The following is a 16,203-nucleotide window of genomic DNA, read 5'->3' on the forward strand; positions in this document are numbered from 1 at the left end:
GTCTTAGGATCAGTTCAAACATTTACTGACAGACAGATGATGACTTACGATCAGTTCAAACAGGAACCAGGAGTAGGCGAAGGCGTGGTCCCTGTTCTGTCCACTCAGAACCAGCCACTGTAGAACCAGCTCCTCATGAACCAGCTGTAACGAACCAGTCACATGACTATCACATGATGAAACATATTCAATCACACATACGTGTAGTTCATAAAAGTTTTACTTGATATACTCTAAGGAAAAGGCTACTGTAGAATCTAATGTCATATTAAGATGTATATCTCTTTTCTAATTAAATGTTTATAAAAAGAAGTATAAACCAATATTATAACACTGAAGAGGCTGACCTTTTTGGCTCTGTTCCTGACCATTTGTGGCTGATTGAAATCATCAGCCCTCATGCTCCCTGTTCTGTCCAAGTACTTTGTACCTCCTACAAATAATCCATACATACTCAAACTGAACAACAACATAAAACTGTTTTTCTTTTTTTACTGCAATTTGATTTTCCCCTCATTTATCACAGGCTCTCAACTGCATTCCTTACAAGAGTATATATAAACCTGTATTTATAATAATGTCCTGAACTACTAGAAATCAAAGTTGTGTTATCAAACATATCACTGTAATTACATATCATTGATGACATCCATATTCAGTTTGAAAAATGTCAGGACAAGAGACAATAGATCAGTAGTACCTAGGATGGCAGATATTTCGTTGTCTGGGGAGGTGGGTGTAAGCGCATTCAGGTCTGGATTGCTGGAACTCCGCGGGAAGTTTTTGTTGGAGACAGGAAGAGATGACGGTCGTCCGAGTGTGTTGTATCCAGACCCAAGCATGGGATCTGTAGCTGCAAAATCAAACATTACAGTTACAGCAGTATCAGCATAATCAGTGTAAAGGTATTATATCAGACTTTGTTTAATTATACCAGTCAGTGTGTAAAAGACAGCAGTTATTTCTGGGGGTGAAATCTAAGGGAAACTTTATTTTGCTGAGTGAGACAATAAACTTCCTATTGTCCAAATAAATAGTAAATAGATATTTTATATATACAGAATAAATTGTCAGAGAGGCAGAGTCAGAACATAGTTGATGGTTATCAAATTTGAGTTATGAGACGTTGAATTTAATGTAGCAGCTCTTGATAACACTAATAACAAGATTAATGCAAAGGAAATGGAATGCTGCCAGTGAATAACTTCAATGACTAATTACACTAGGAAAATGGCACAGAAACTATTTCACAGTATATGTTGTGTACTGGGTAGATGAAATGGCATGTTTATTTGTATTTATTTTGCTTAGGAAAAATACACAGAGGTACAGTATCATTAATATAAATTTATCTGTGCTGTAGTGATGTAGATTTACATGTGGATGTGATGTAGTGATTCATATATAATTTATGTATCTGCACTGATATTGATATACACACCAAGCATTGTCAGGGCTGGGGTGGAGTGGGGGTGGGGGGTGTTGGGTACAGCAGTACTGTATGTATCTGTGTTGTATTGACACACTTACCACAGTGTTGTAATGTTCCAAGGTGGGTAGGGTACAGCAGTATTGTATGTATCTGTGTTGTATTGACACACTTACCACAGTGTTGTAATGGTCCGGGGTGGGGTAGGGTACAACAGTACTGAATGTATCTGTGTTGTATTGACAATCTTATCACAGTGTTGTAATGGTCCAGGATGGAGTATGGAAAAACAGTATTGTACACTTACCATAGTGTTGTAATGGTTCTGGGTGGGTATTGTACAGCAGTACTGTATGCATCTGTGTTGTATTGACACACTTACCACAGTGTTGTAATGGTCCGGGGTGGGGTAGGGTACAACAGTATTGTATGTATCTGTGTTGTATTGACACACTTACCACAGTGTTGTAATGGTCCGGGGTGGGGTAGGGTACAACAGTACTGAATGTATCTGTGTTGTATTGACAATCTTATCACAGTGTTGTAATGGTCCAGGATGGGGTATGGAAAAACAGTATTGTACACTTACCATAGTGTTGTAATGGTTCTGGGTGGGTATTGTACAGCAATACTGTATGTATCTGTGTTGTATTGACACACTTACCACAGTGTTGTAATGGTCCGGGGTGGGGTAGGGTACAACAGTACTGTATGCATCTGTGTTGTATTGACAATCTTATCACAGTGTTGTAATGGTCCGTGGTGGGGTAGGGTACAACAGTACTGAATGTATCTGTGTTGTATTGACAATCTTATCACAGTGTTGTAATGGTCCAGGATGGGGTATGGAAAAACAGTATTGTACACTTACCATAGTGTTGTAATGGTTCTGGGTGGGTATTGTACAGCAATACTGTATGTATCTGTGTTGTATTGACACACTTACCACAGTGTTGTAATGGTCCGGGGTGGGGTAGGGTACAACAGTATTGTATGTATCTGTAATGTATTGACACACTTACCACAGTGTTGTAATGGTCCGTGGTGGGGTAGGGTACAACAGTACTGAATGTATCTGTGTTGTATTGACAATCTTATCACAGTGTTGTAATGGTCCAGGATGGAGTATGGAAAAACAGTATTGTACACTTACCATAGTGTTGTAATGGTTCTGGGTGGGTATTGTACAGCAGTACTGTATGCATCTGTGTTGTATTGACACACTTACCACAGTGTTGTAATGGTCCGGGGTGGGGTAGGGTACAACAGTATTGTATGTATCTGTGTTGTATTGACACACTTACCACAGTGTTGTAATGGTCCGGGGTGGGGTAGGGTACAACAGTATTGTATGTAGGAGGCCAGTGTTAGGTTCCGTCCATTACGGTCATTTTTATCACACAACAGTTCATGGACCCTCTTAACCACCAGAATTATTCCTTCAAAGGCTGGCTGGCCAATGTTTACTGCAATCACAACATACAATGATAAAGAACACTCAGACATCTACTCTGTATATCTTCTATAATATCAAGCTTGATATTACATGACTGTGTAGAGATAGGGGACACAAAAATATATAAGATACATGTATCAACAAACTTCTTACCTTGCTGTCCTCCAAGTATTGGGGGCCTCACCATCAGATACAACAGTCTGTCCAGGACCAGTGGCAGGAACTGCACCAAGTTCTCTCCCTTGGATTTGGGGATGTCTTGTATACTGAGTCTAAGGTCATTCTCAAACTGGGACTCGGTCCTCCGGGGTGGGAGCTTCTGTTCCAGGGTCATCCTACAGTTGTATAGGAACTTTTCCAGCTTGTCATCCTAAGCAGCCAAGAAACCATCAAGAATGTACTATAGAAGCTGTTCCTATTACTTACAAACAGAACAATGAAACAGAAGAGGGGAATTTTTTTTATAATCGAGCAATATAGCGATACTTTTTCTTTCTTCCCACTTTTACTTATAGAACGAACTGACCTATTTTGAGTTGAGATATGTAGTGCTGTTGGCTATTACCTGTGTGTGAACCGAGGACATTGATCTGAGGCTGACATTGAACAGTCCCTTGTGATCCACCCACTTCATGTTGGGCAGGTTGGTCTAAAGATATAATGCCATCATTTAACACAGAGTCTAAAGATAAAGTATCATCTCATAACAAATAGTCTACAGAAGTGGTATAATACATAACAAATAGTCTACAGAAATGGTATCATACATAACAAGTTGTCTATAGAAATGGTATCATACATAACAAGTTGTCCATAGAAATGGTATAATACAGAACAAGTTGTCTACAGAAGTGGTATAATACATAACAAATAGTCTACAGAAATGGTATCATAACAACAAGTTGTCTATAGAAGTGGTATAATACATAACAAGTTGTCTATAGAAATGGTATCATAACAACAAGTTGTCTACAGAAGTGGTATAATACATAACAAGTTGTCTATAGAAATGGTATCATTAAATAACAGGGAGTCTATAGAAATGGTACCATCACAAAACAAATAGTCAATAGAAATGATACCATCACATACATGTAACATAAAGTCCATAGAATAATACCATCACATGAATTTACATAGAAATATGAAAATCGTACTTAGAAATATATGATGTTGGGTAAACAATTACAATCGTATACATAGAGGAAATTCTACAGAAACCAGTCTATAATAAACTACAACAGATGACTGATCAAACAAAGTATCAAATATTTGTCTCTTGTCAAATACAGTAAAACTCTTTTAGTACGAACTAGGATATTGTGAATTCACAGATATAGCGAAGTCATCTTGGATCCCTATCTATGTAAATTTAATGAATTTCTTATATGGTTATAACGAATTACGGATATAATAAAGTAATTTCTTAGGTCCAAGTGACTTCGTTATAACCGAGTTTTGCTGTACATGTAACCCTAACCATAACTCTGGATTTCTTTATATTCATTTGATTTTTAACCAGTCAATACTCATAGCTAATGTGTTCTGAATAGATACTGAATACAAATGTACGATACTTAAAGCAGATATAGGTCTATATCAGGTTAGCATCTGATTATCAATTCATTATATAATAAAAGCTAATACTATTTAAAAGTATCCATAAAATAAAAGTTATGACATGTTACAATATGTTACTGACCGTATTCTCTAATTAATTCCAATTACAGAGACATACATAATGACAGTACAGAGTATGATATCCGAGTGAGGATGGTGGCACGGATGGACACCAATCTTGGATACAATTGTTCTGTGATAACTGAGGCTTGTGTTAGAGTTCACGCTGTCGTAACTACTTACAGGACGATCATACAGATACTCCTAGTGATAGAGAGAGTGTCTACATCTGAAAACTCCCTAATAACTTATTTCATGTCACTTAGAAGAACAGTGGGCCTTGCAGAAAAATCAGTGTCACCATGTCAATAATCAGTAGAATGCAATAGGGGATGACCTTGTTTCATTCAATTCATAATATCAAGTAAACTAGCAATGGAATTCATTTATTTAATAGTTATGTTTAGGGATCTATTTCACAGTCATAAAATTTCACTCTGGGAATTATAGTCAACATAATGGGTGAAGTTCTGTATTTATACATGCACTAACATGTACAAGTTGCTTGATTTTAATTTTTAGTTAAAGGAAGATCAAGAAAGTAATTGCATCTAAAATTCTATATCAAAATCAATTTTGATTAAATATCTAAACGTAGCAAACAGCGACTTGTGATACAAGTAAGAATTGTACATACATCAGGGAAGAGAATTGAGTAGCTGGGCGGGAGTTTGTCCACAGACACAGGGATGGAGAAGTCGTCGATCATCAGCTTCCCTTCACGGCAGAGCGGCAGCCACTGAAATTACATACAGCACAATCAAGTGATATCAGAAACTGCAAACGATTATTTTATAGACTACAGTAAAATGCTGCCAAAATTATTAAGAGTTTGTAAACTACATGTATGCTGAATTACATGCATGTGTTTAGTTACAATAAAACATCATGACACATATCTTTGCAGCTTCAAACTTGTAACATCAATCTCATTTATATCCAAAATCTCCTGAAGATACATTTAGTGAATATACATGTAAGTATGCTCTTTACTTCTCCTACAAAACCCCTTGACCCCTGTTTGACCCCCTCACCGTGTATCCCACAGGAACCTCGACTGGGCCAGATTCATTCTTCTTTGATTGACAGCTGATGTGGTAGAAGGTGAAAAGGAGATGGTGGGCGTCAGTCAGCTTGGCGGGGAGTTTGACCTTGATCTCCTCGTAGAAGTCGGGGGACTTGTTGTGGTAGGTGACCGCTGTGTAGGCCTCCCTGGACAGCTCTGGACAGTTAGACTTCCCGAAGATCGCCTTCAACAGAGGGAGAGTTGATTTATAATAAAGAACAAGAATTATACTTATTCCCAACAATAACCTTCTACAGATGGCGAGTTGATTAATAATAAAAAACGAGGGCTATTCCAAATATAGACTTAAACACAAAAGTTAATTAATAACACAAGGTGGAGTGACATGTAGTCCTTAAGATTGCCTTAAACAGACAGAGCGTTGTTTAATAACAAGGTACAAGATATGTTCCCAAAAATCACCTTCAAAAGAAGTTGCTAAATAGCAAGGTACAAGATGAAACACACTGTATAGTATCACACCTGTTTCACCTTAAATCTGACCTGTTGATAATGGTTTTTTTTTTCTATTTTGGAAAATTATAATTAATCATGAGTACAGTGAACCTAGTCTCAAACCCAGGCAAGTAATTCCTACCAATCCTCTAACACATGTGAAAACAAGATCTGTCCGTTACCTTGACAGCACTAACAACAAGATCTGTCCATTACCTTGAGAGCACTAACAACAAGATCTGTCGTTTACCTTGAGAGCACTAACAACAAGATCTGTCCGTTACCTTGAGAGCACTAACAACAAGATCTGTCCGTTACCTCGAGAGTACCAAAAACAAGATCTGTCCATTACCTTGAGAGCACTAACAACAAGATCTGTCGTTTACCTTGAGAGCACTAACAACAAGATCTGTCCGTTACCTTGAGAGCACTAACAACAAGATCTGTCCGTTACCTTGAGAGCACTAACAACAAGATCTGTCCGTTACCTTGAGAGCACTAACAACAAGATCTGTCCGTTACCTTGAGAGCACTAACAACAAGATCTGTCCGTTACCTTGAGAGTACTAAAAACAAGATCTGTCCGTTACCTTGAGAGCACTAACAACAAGATCTGTCCGTTACCTTGAGAGCACTAACAACAAGATCTGTCCGTTACCTTGAGAGCACTAACAACAAGATCTGTCCGTTACCTTGAGAGCACCAACAACAAGATCTGTCCGTTACCTTGAGAGCACTAACAACAAGATCTGTCCGTTACCTTGAGAGCACTAACAACAAGATCTGTCCGTTACCTTGAGAGCACTAAAAACAAGATCTGTCCGTTACCTTGAGAGCACTAACAACAAGATCTGTCCGTTACCTTGAGAGCACTAACAACAAGATCTGTCCGTTACCTTGAGAGCACTAACAACAAGATCTGTCCGTTACCTTGAGAGCACTAAAAACAAGATCTGTCCGTTACCTTGAGAGCACTAACAACAAGATCTGTCAGTTACCTTGAGAGCACTAACAACAGAATCTGTCCGTTACCTTGAGAGCACTAACAACAGGATCTGTCCGTTACCTTGAGAGCACTAAAAACAGAATCTGTCCGTTACCTCGAGAGCACTAACAACAGGATCTGTTCGTTACCTCGAGAGCACTAACAACAAGATCTGTCTGTTACCTTGAGAGCACTAACAACATTATCTGTCCGTTACCTTGAGAGTACCAAAAACAAGATCTGTCCGTTACCTTGAGAGCACTAACAACAGGATCTGTCCGTTACCTTGAGAGGACTAAAAACAAGATCTGTCCGTTACCTTGAGAGCACTAACAACAAGATCTGTCCGTTACCTTGAGAGCACTAACAACAAGATCTGTCCGTTACCTTGAGAGCACTAACAACAGGATCTGTCCATTACCTTGAGAGCACTAAAAACAGGATCTGTCCGTTACCTCGAGAGCACTAACAACAGGATCTGTTCGTTACCTCGAGAGCACTAACAACAGAATCTGTCCGTTACCTTGAGAGCACTAACAACAAGATCTGTCCGTTACCTCGAGAGTACCAAAAACAAGATCTGTCCGTTACCTTGAGAGCACTAACAACAGAATCTGTCGTTTACCTTGAGAGCACTAACAACAAGATATGTCCGTTACCTTGAGAGCACTAACAACAAGATCTGTCCGTTACCTTGAGAGCACTAACAACAGGATCTGTCCGTTACCTCGAGAGTACCAAAAACAAGATCTGTCCGTTACCTTGAGAGCACTAACAACAGAATCTGTCGTTTACCTTGAGAGCACTAACAACAAGATATGTCCGTTACCTTGAGAGCACTAACAACAAGATCTGTCCGTTACCTTGAGAGCACTAACAACAGGATCTGTTCGTTACCTCGAGAGTACCAAAAACAAGATCTGTCCGTTACCTTGAGAGCACTAACAACAGAATCTGTCGTTTACCTTGAGAGCACTAACAACAAGATCTGTCCGTTACCTTGAGAGCACTAACAACAAGATCTGTCCGTTACCTTGAGAGCACTAACAACAAGATCTGTCCGTTACCTTAAGAGCACTAACAACAGAATCTGTCCGTTACCTTGAGAGCACTAACAACAAGATCTGTCCGTTACCTTGAGAGCACTAACAACAAGATCTGTCTGTTACCTTGAGAGCACTAACAACAACATCTGTCCATTTCCTTGAGAGCACTAAAAACAAGATCTGTCCGTTACCTTGAGAGCACTAACAACAGAATCTGTCGTTTACCTTGAGAGCACTAACAACAGGATCTGTCCGTTACCTTGATAGCACTAACAACAGGATCTGTCCGTTACCTTGAGAGCACTAACAACAAGATCTGTCCGTTACCTTGATAGCACTAACAACAAGATCTGTCCGTTACCTTGAGAGCACTAACAACAGGATCTGTCCATTACCTTGAGAGCACTAACAACAGGATCTGTCCGTTACCTTGAGAGCACTAACAACAAGATCTGTCCATTACCTTGAGAGCACTAACAACAGGATCTGTCCGTTACCTTGAGAGCACTAACAACAGGATCTGTCCGTTACCTTGAGAGCACTACCAACAAGATCTGTCCGTTACCTTGAGAGCACATCCCTCCTCCTCTCCTGACATGAACTGGACTTTGACGGCCAGATTCCTAGCAGAGCCCTGTCTATTGCTAAAGTTCAAACTACGCGGGTACACATACAACAGGTTCCTGCAATATATAATATGACACTGAAATCAACACATACAAAGTCCCAAATCTGAGATAGATTATCAGACATGATATCAAAGTCTATATATCCAAGTATCTTATTCCTATATACAGTGTGGAGCTTGTATTTTCTCTACTTACCAATACAAATTAAAGGGTATTTATATTCTCTACTTACCTATACACAGTGTGGGGGTTGTATATTTCTCTGGAGGGGAATTCCAGGATTTCACGGGTTGGTCTGGTCTTTTCATCAGGGTAAGGCTCCACCTTGTAGAGTTCAGGGGTTAACATGTAGCGAGGCTCCTCGGGACAAGGAGAAATGTCTAACTTCAAGGTTCCTGTTTAAAAATACATCACAATCATTAAAGCTACATGATCTAGTCAGCAGAAATTAATTTGTAAAATTAGAAAAATAAGGACTTACCAGGAATACACTTCACTCTTTTCAGGACGCTGGATGGTCGTTTCAAATCAGCCAAAAACTTATACAAGTCTTCATCACTTAATCTGTCTCCTTCCTATGAAACATATTGATAAAAACACTACAGAAACTGTCCAAAATAACCATAAGTGTTTATCATACATATACATGTATTACAGAGTATGTTAGAACCGATCTTTAATGCAGTCAAAACATACATAACTGTCATTGTAGTGTCAGGGGGTTGATGGTTGAACAAAACATGTACCAGTGTACAAACTAATCACCTGCTTGAAGAAACTGGAAACAGTGAGGGTGACTGGTCTGAAGTTGTCCAGACTGGGTCCATAGTCCTCCCCCGAGAATAGCCCCCTCCTCTCACTGCGACCACGCTCCATCGATCCCCGGCGGGTAGAGGAGAACTCTTCCTTGTTCCTTCTACGGAAGCTGTCAAACTGACCGGGAATACCAGACATAGATCTCCTGTCTACAATAAAGACCTCCCATTACCCAGACATCAGAGATAATAATACACAGAGACCACATAGATCTCCTGTCTACAATAAAGACAGATCCATATATTTCACAGGAATAAAGTGGTAATAATACAACAAGACCACAGAGGAAAATTCTAATGTACACACCAAGACTGGAGGATCGGGAAGGCTCCGGCTCACAGGTTTTTACTGCATCCTGACCACCTGTTGCCCCAGTGACAATATTCATCAGGTAGATAGCTGTCCAGGCAAATGGCATTCTGTACTTCCCAAGGCGCTCACAGAACTGTACAGCATTGGATTTCAAGCGATCTTCTTTGGCCTGTTAAACCAAGAATGAAGTGTTCTAGGTATAATCAAGTGTATCTCAATTTCACAACATTAAAAATCCTACATGTACAATCATTTTATGAGCAAACAGTTAGGGAGGTGGGTTTTTTTTTGGTATCTTTAATTTGCATCGTTTACTTCTGTTTGTATCATTTGTCTTTTGTCAGCCTTAAGTACATGTATATACATGTACATAAAACAAGTGCCTGGAGTGTGAGGCATGTGGTGTGTGTACCTTATCTTCTCTCATGTATGGCTCTGCACAGTCCCCTATGTCTCCCTGCTGTAAAACTTTTTCCAGCTGTAAACGCAATTCAAACATCTAACTGTAAGGATATTTATCAATAAATCATATTTAACCATATACACTGCATTGTAAAAATTTATACATCATTTGTAAGACAAATGAAACATCTAACTATTAACAGTGATATTACCCTGATGACGAGGAAGACATCTGGGGAGGGATAGGTGATGCTGAAGCAGGCGGCCCGACTCATGGTGGACACGTCCGACTGCTGGATATGCATACTTATCATCTTCTTCTGTTCATCCTGGTTCACGTCAAAGTAGAAATTTTCTGATATCTGAAAGTAATTAATAATATCTCTGATTCACATCAAAGTAGAAATTCTCTGATATCGGTAAGTAATTAAAAATACCCCTTATCAACATCAAAGAAGAAATTCTCTAGTATCTGAAAATAATTAATAATATCTCTGATTCACGTCAAAGTAGAAATTCTCTGATTTCGGCAAGTAATTAAAAATACCCCTCATCAACATCAAAGTAGAAATTCTCTGATATCTGAAAGTAATAATTAATATCACTGATTCACGTCAAAGTACAAATTCTCTGATATCTGAAAGTAATTAATAATATCTCTGATTCACATCAAAGTAGAAATTCTCTGATATTGGCAAGTAATTAAAAATACCCCTGATTCACGTCATAGAAAAAGTCATCAAATGTCTGAAAACAGTTTGAAGAATTCTCCGAAAAGAAAACAGACTGCCAAAATTTAAATTCCTTGTAGGTCAAAAATTAACACCTCGATTGACATTAATGGTACAGACTGCTGAGTATTTAGTCTTGTGGAGCTGATGTTCTACTTTAGTAAATATCTTAATGATAGTTGAGCTTTAAATGGTTACCTTTTTCTTTTCCTTGGCATCATACAGGGCCACAGTGGCAAACAATGGTTCAAAGTCCAGTTCTAATCTACAACAGTTTCCGATACACATTAAATGTTGTTAGTTTATTTCACCAAATACATGTACAGGTTCAACAGAACGTCAAGTTCCTCATCTTATAATTTGGATGGAACTTCCAAATAATTTTTTTTTTTAGACTTTGAATTTTATTAGGCATGAATGTACAACCTAAACCTAAATTTGCACTGAAATTAATGCAGTCAAAACTCACCCAGTTGCCAAATGTCATTTTGTAGACTTAAAAATATGGTTCTTATGTAATCAACATAAATTCTTGGATATTGCTAGGATCATTCATTGCAATGATACCAAACATTATCCCAGCTAAAACTGATTATATAGTACCCTAAAACATTAAAGTATGAAATCTTCAGCCTTTCCAATAAATTGTTCATTGTTTCAAATTCTTATGAAACTTACTTGAGTTGAATACATTTAACAACAATTCGATGACCAAAGTGTTCCTGTGGAAACGGAGCAGAAGGCCGTCTTTCTATGAGATCCTCCTAAACCAAGAAATACAGTAAATATATTTTCGATAAACAATATACATGTAATATCAAAAGTCTGAACCTTTGTTGAGTGTAAAGCAAAATATGACACAAATTATTAATATCCAAAAAATTTACTAGAATTGCACTAGACAGATAATTTCTGAATCTTTAATAACTTGTCAAATTAGTTTATTTTTATGATTGATTTTCGACAAGTAGATTATTCATTTTAATGAAAATGTTAAAAAACTTGTCTTCTAAAAATAGTGTTGGTCATCATTATTCTGAAATATAAAGCTTAACAGTTTTCATCTAGAACACACATGTTGGTGATTGTCTATCTTACAACTGTGTCAGGTTTGTTTCACATGTTTCTGGTATCGTAAACATGTTTCTGGTATCTTAAACAAGAGAGGGGTACTGCTGTGGTTTCATCAATACATAATATATATATATATTATAATATATATATAATATATTATAATATATATATATATATATTATATATATATATATGGGCATCAGTTTTCATGGATTTAGGAAAAATCAATTGAAATATGAAGGATAAGTAAATGTTTGGCCAATGATCTAAGCAATACAATATACTAAAAACTGCTCATCAATGGGCATTTAATTTCCTTCATTAACTCAACAACGAAATCAGCAAAAATTGGTACATGAGTTCACAACCATTGATGAATCAACAGAACATGGATTGACCTCTTCCTCTCCAGGAAACAGACTGAACAGTGTGTCCTCTCGGTTCTCCTGCCGACACTTCCTGTTGTCTTCGTCGATCTGTTCATACGACACCTGGTCAAACAGGTGAGGCAGCAGCTGGTCACCCTGGGACGACTTCAGGTCAAATATACTGCTGGCCCAACTCCCCCGGGGGACAGAGTTCATGTGGATCGACTGCCGCTTGTTGATGTCATCCTTCATGTTTTGAGATAAACAGGAGGTGATATATCAAAAAGATACACAAAAAATGTAGATGATCATCTCTTAACTCTTTCAATTATGTATTTACATGGTCTAATTGTTCAATTTAACTAAAATGGTTGTATTTTTGTGTGTAGTGATAATCCAATAATGTGCATTTATCTCATTTAATACTACATGTAGTTTGTTGATTAAAGCAAGACATAGAGAGAAATATAAGTAATTTCCTCCACTGTTGAGCTCGAGGTCTGCTGCGACCGTACCTCGTCGTCCTGAGCGTCCTCTATGTCCACCTCATACTCCTGGGGGATGGTGGCATCCTGTCCGCTCAGCTTCTCCTTGCTGCAGACACTGGAGCTGTAGCGGTGGTAGCGGCGGGTGATGACCGTGTAGTCAGCGGTGTAACGCCGCGCCAAGTCAAACACAAACTCATCCGCCTCAGGTCTGTACAAACAAAGACGTTAAGTTCAAGCTCTGTGAAAGTTCTATATGTTTAATGCCATGGTATCTTAGATACTTTACCCAATTACTAATTAGCTCAGTGATCTAATACACTACATATCAAATGCATGGATCAAGCAGATAAGTTCCATAGTTACACAAACTATTTTTCATGACTACTCCTTCAAATAAATCAATTTTTTCACCAGCAGACTTACCCGAGTTCTGGCACTATGGGTTTGACAGTGCGACATTTCCTGGGCATGCTGTGTACGTCCACATCATCCTCAGGGTACAGGATGAGGTCTCGGAATGGGTCCCTCTCCACAGTGCATGAGTTCTGGAGCACAAACTCCTCATAATCTGGCGGATCAACAACATCAGTTAGGGGCACCTGCAGAGGAAAATCAATATAGACATTGTAATTTACAACAAAGTTAAAAACAAATGTTTTAATTAACTTTATTTTTCTATAAATAGTTTAACATAAATATGCACAAACAAAAGGGATGGTAAAGCAAAAATAAAACAACCAATATCAAAGTTTTTTCAACAGTTAAATAATTCGTACCGTGAGATTGAGTCCGCTGGCACATCGAGTGAGGTCAGAGGTTGAGTAGATGGTTGAGGAGACAGCCTTTCTAACTTCAGCTGCTCCTTGTCTGAGAATGAGAACAAATCAACATCAGCAATAAGGACAACATATTATTTCAACTGGATTTGTTACCACACAGACAGCAATAATGATAAATGTATACTATTATAACAGTAACTTGATCCAAAGGGTTGGATCACATTGAGTTGCCAGGCGCGGTTCATCAGATCAAACGAGATGCGAAGCGTTGAGTTTAATCTGATGATCTACATCTGGCAAGGAGACAAGATTCGTCTCTTTGGATCAAGTTACTGTTAAAATGATATACATGTATTTATTCTACACACTTGTCTATTTAAAAGTTTTAATTACAAAAAGTATGTTTTTAAAATCATATGTATAACGTTAACTTATATAACAAAGCTATCTTAATACAAACTCTTATATAAAAAAAAGAACACGCTAGAATACAGATGTTATTTAATGTGTAATATATCATCAGTTTTAGAGAATGGTGATGAGGAATCAGAAACCCATAGTGTGGAATCCGGAAAATCTGATGGGTATATGATTAGGAATTTTTTCAACTGGTCCTTTACCACACAATCAAAAATGAGGAGAAGGAATTATTCAACTGTATAGGTATCCCTTCTTTGATTTGACATATATCAATGCATATATAAACAAAGGGTATTCACTAAATTCTGAGAAAGTCATAGCACAGTTGCACGTTTAATGACACAATTATGTAGATCAATGGACTGTCAAAAAAAAATGTTGAATACGGTATGATAACTAAGGAATAATTTAATGAGTTTTGCTTATGCATCATAACCCCTATGACATTTCGTTTGACCCCACAAGTGGCATAACTGAAGTATTAATTCAGAGACATAAATAAAAGAGATTGGCAACATCGGCCATTACCTTGTTTTGTTGCTGAAAAATGTTACAGGACCAACCTTACTTTGAGTATTGAGTACATATTAGTAAACTGATATATTGATTTTAAATCATAAGTATTAATGAAAAATGTGCAAAGGATTTACACGTTTTTGAAACAAAAAATTGAAAAATAAGATTAATATATAGAAAATATATAGGCCAGCTATAAAACATTGGCAAATCTCGGATGACATGTAGCCAACTGCTTCCTAAAACTGATCCTCTTTTAATATTGTTTATAAGACATGAATTCATGAAAATATATTATTTTGAATGTTTTGGTAATAGGTTTTAGCTGTTTATATTTCGATATATTTGTTTATTAGAAAGATATACTGATTTAAACTGGGAATACTTTACAATAGGGACCGTGAGATTACGATCAGTTGCCAATCTCTGTTATTTTTGTCTCTTATTAAATCAACATGTATAGGAATTTTACTTATACTATGTTAATCATTATCTATAGTGCAGTTAATCTTAAAAACTCAGCAAATTTGGGGCAAGCTAAAAAGCACAAAAGCAAGATGTTATGAAATCTAAATAATGATTTAATCTATAAGAAGTGCATAAACAAGGAGTTCACGATTTAAAAATTGTCAAGTTTTATCCAAAAATTAATCATATTAAAAGGAAATTCGAAAAATAAACAGTAAATCTTAGCCGATAACTGGTACAATACTAGTGAAAAGCAATCAAATCTGACTGACGTGAAAGATACAGTTTAGTACAGCTACAAATTTATTCAACTTGGCTTCTGGCTCATGGGGGGGGGGGGGGGTCCAAAATATTCTTCAATGTTGATTTTTCTAAACGGAAATATTTTGAAATTTACCAGGATGTGTTTAAAATAAACATTGAGTGAGAGAATGATAATTAAAGTGTTTAGTAGTTTAACGTTATATGCTAAAAAAAAAAAAGAAACGGGATCGTCCTTGTTTACAAGTGAAATACAATACCACCTGCAGAGACAATTCGAGATTCGTTTAAAACAAGAAAAATACAGGTCTGACAATGTGTATCAATCTCAAAATCACGATAACAACAAAAACTCACTTATTTAGCTTCTGGGCAAAAGCTCTTTGTTGCTGGGTCGGTGCAGCCGACATCTTGCCGTCTGCCCGATAACTCACTTCCTCACTTTTTTTCGGTTGTGTGTTTTCTGTTTTCTAGGCACGGATCCATCGCGCGCATGTGCATGTTAGAGAGAGAGAGAGAGAGAGAGAGAGAGAGAGAGAGAGAGAGATCAAGCCGTATAAGCTTCATCAATCAAAGATAAAGGTCTATATAATCTAAAATGACTCAGTTTGAAAGTGAAATGGATTTTAATTACTGCTCAAAACTTTTTTGCCGTGTCGTGCCGTATTTTTCACTTAGGGAATGAAAGAAACTGTCAAATCTATTTTAAATCGATTTTTTTTTTTCAATTTTGATTAACTAGGCCTATGTGTATAAATATATCTGAATAAATTTGAAGTGTAATTTAATATAAACTGCAAATTTTATACATCTATACGTTT

General features: G+C 37.3%; 1 protein-coding gene across 1 annotated transcript in view; it reads right to left on the minus strand.

The window, feature by feature from the left end:
- Positions 1 to 15,855, minus strand: part of LOC128166068 (dedicator of cytokinesis protein 7-like) — a 35,175-nt gene extending 19,320 nt beyond the window's left edge. Inside the window, exons 1-22 of the mRNA XM_052830966.1 lie at positions 15,740 to 15,855; positions 13,715 to 13,805; positions 13,362 to 13,537; positions 12,966 to 13,146; positions 12,481 to 12,696; positions 11,687 to 11,772; positions 11,207 to 11,273; positions 10,490 to 10,639; positions 10,288 to 10,353; positions 9,870 to 10,044; positions 9,513 to 9,712; positions 9,229 to 9,322; positions 8,980 to 9,142; positions 8,684 to 8,801; positions 5,600 to 5,815; positions 5,203 to 5,304; positions 3,451 to 3,534; positions 3,039 to 3,255; positions 2,734 to 2,895; positions 701 to 853; positions 348 to 433; positions 49 to 144 (exon numbers count right to left, since the gene is read on the minus strand). Of these exons, the coding sequence (XP_052686926.1) occupies positions 49 to 144; positions 348 to 433; positions 701 to 853; positions 2,734 to 2,895; positions 3,039 to 3,255; positions 3,451 to 3,534; positions 5,203 to 5,304; positions 5,600 to 5,815; positions 8,684 to 8,801; positions 8,980 to 9,142; positions 9,229 to 9,322; positions 9,513 to 9,712; positions 9,870 to 10,044; positions 10,288 to 10,353; positions 10,490 to 10,639; positions 11,207 to 11,273; positions 11,687 to 11,772; positions 12,481 to 12,696; positions 12,966 to 13,146; positions 13,362 to 13,537; positions 13,715 to 13,805; positions 15,740 to 15,792 (2,952 nt within the window). The 5' untranslated portion in view covers positions 15,793 to 15,855. The remainder of the gene's footprint in view (positions 1 to 48; positions 145 to 347; positions 434 to 700; positions 854 to 2,733; positions 2,896 to 3,038; positions 3,256 to 3,450; positions 3,535 to 5,202; positions 5,305 to 5,599; positions 5,816 to 8,683; positions 8,802 to 8,979; positions 9,143 to 9,228; positions 9,323 to 9,512; positions 9,713 to 9,869; positions 10,045 to 10,287; positions 10,354 to 10,489; positions 10,640 to 11,206; positions 11,274 to 11,686; positions 11,773 to 12,480; positions 12,697 to 12,965; positions 13,147 to 13,361; positions 13,538 to 13,714; positions 13,806 to 15,739) is intronic.
- Positions 15,856 to 16,203: the final 348 nt, after the last annotated feature.

Source organism: Crassostrea angulata, chromosome 10 (genome assembly GCF_025612915.1).
Source record: "Crassostrea angulata isolate pt1a10 chromosome 10, ASM2561291v2, whole genome shotgun sequence".
Lineage (NCBI taxonomy): Eukaryota > Metazoa > Mollusca > Bivalvia > Ostreida > Ostreidae > Magallana > Magallana angulata.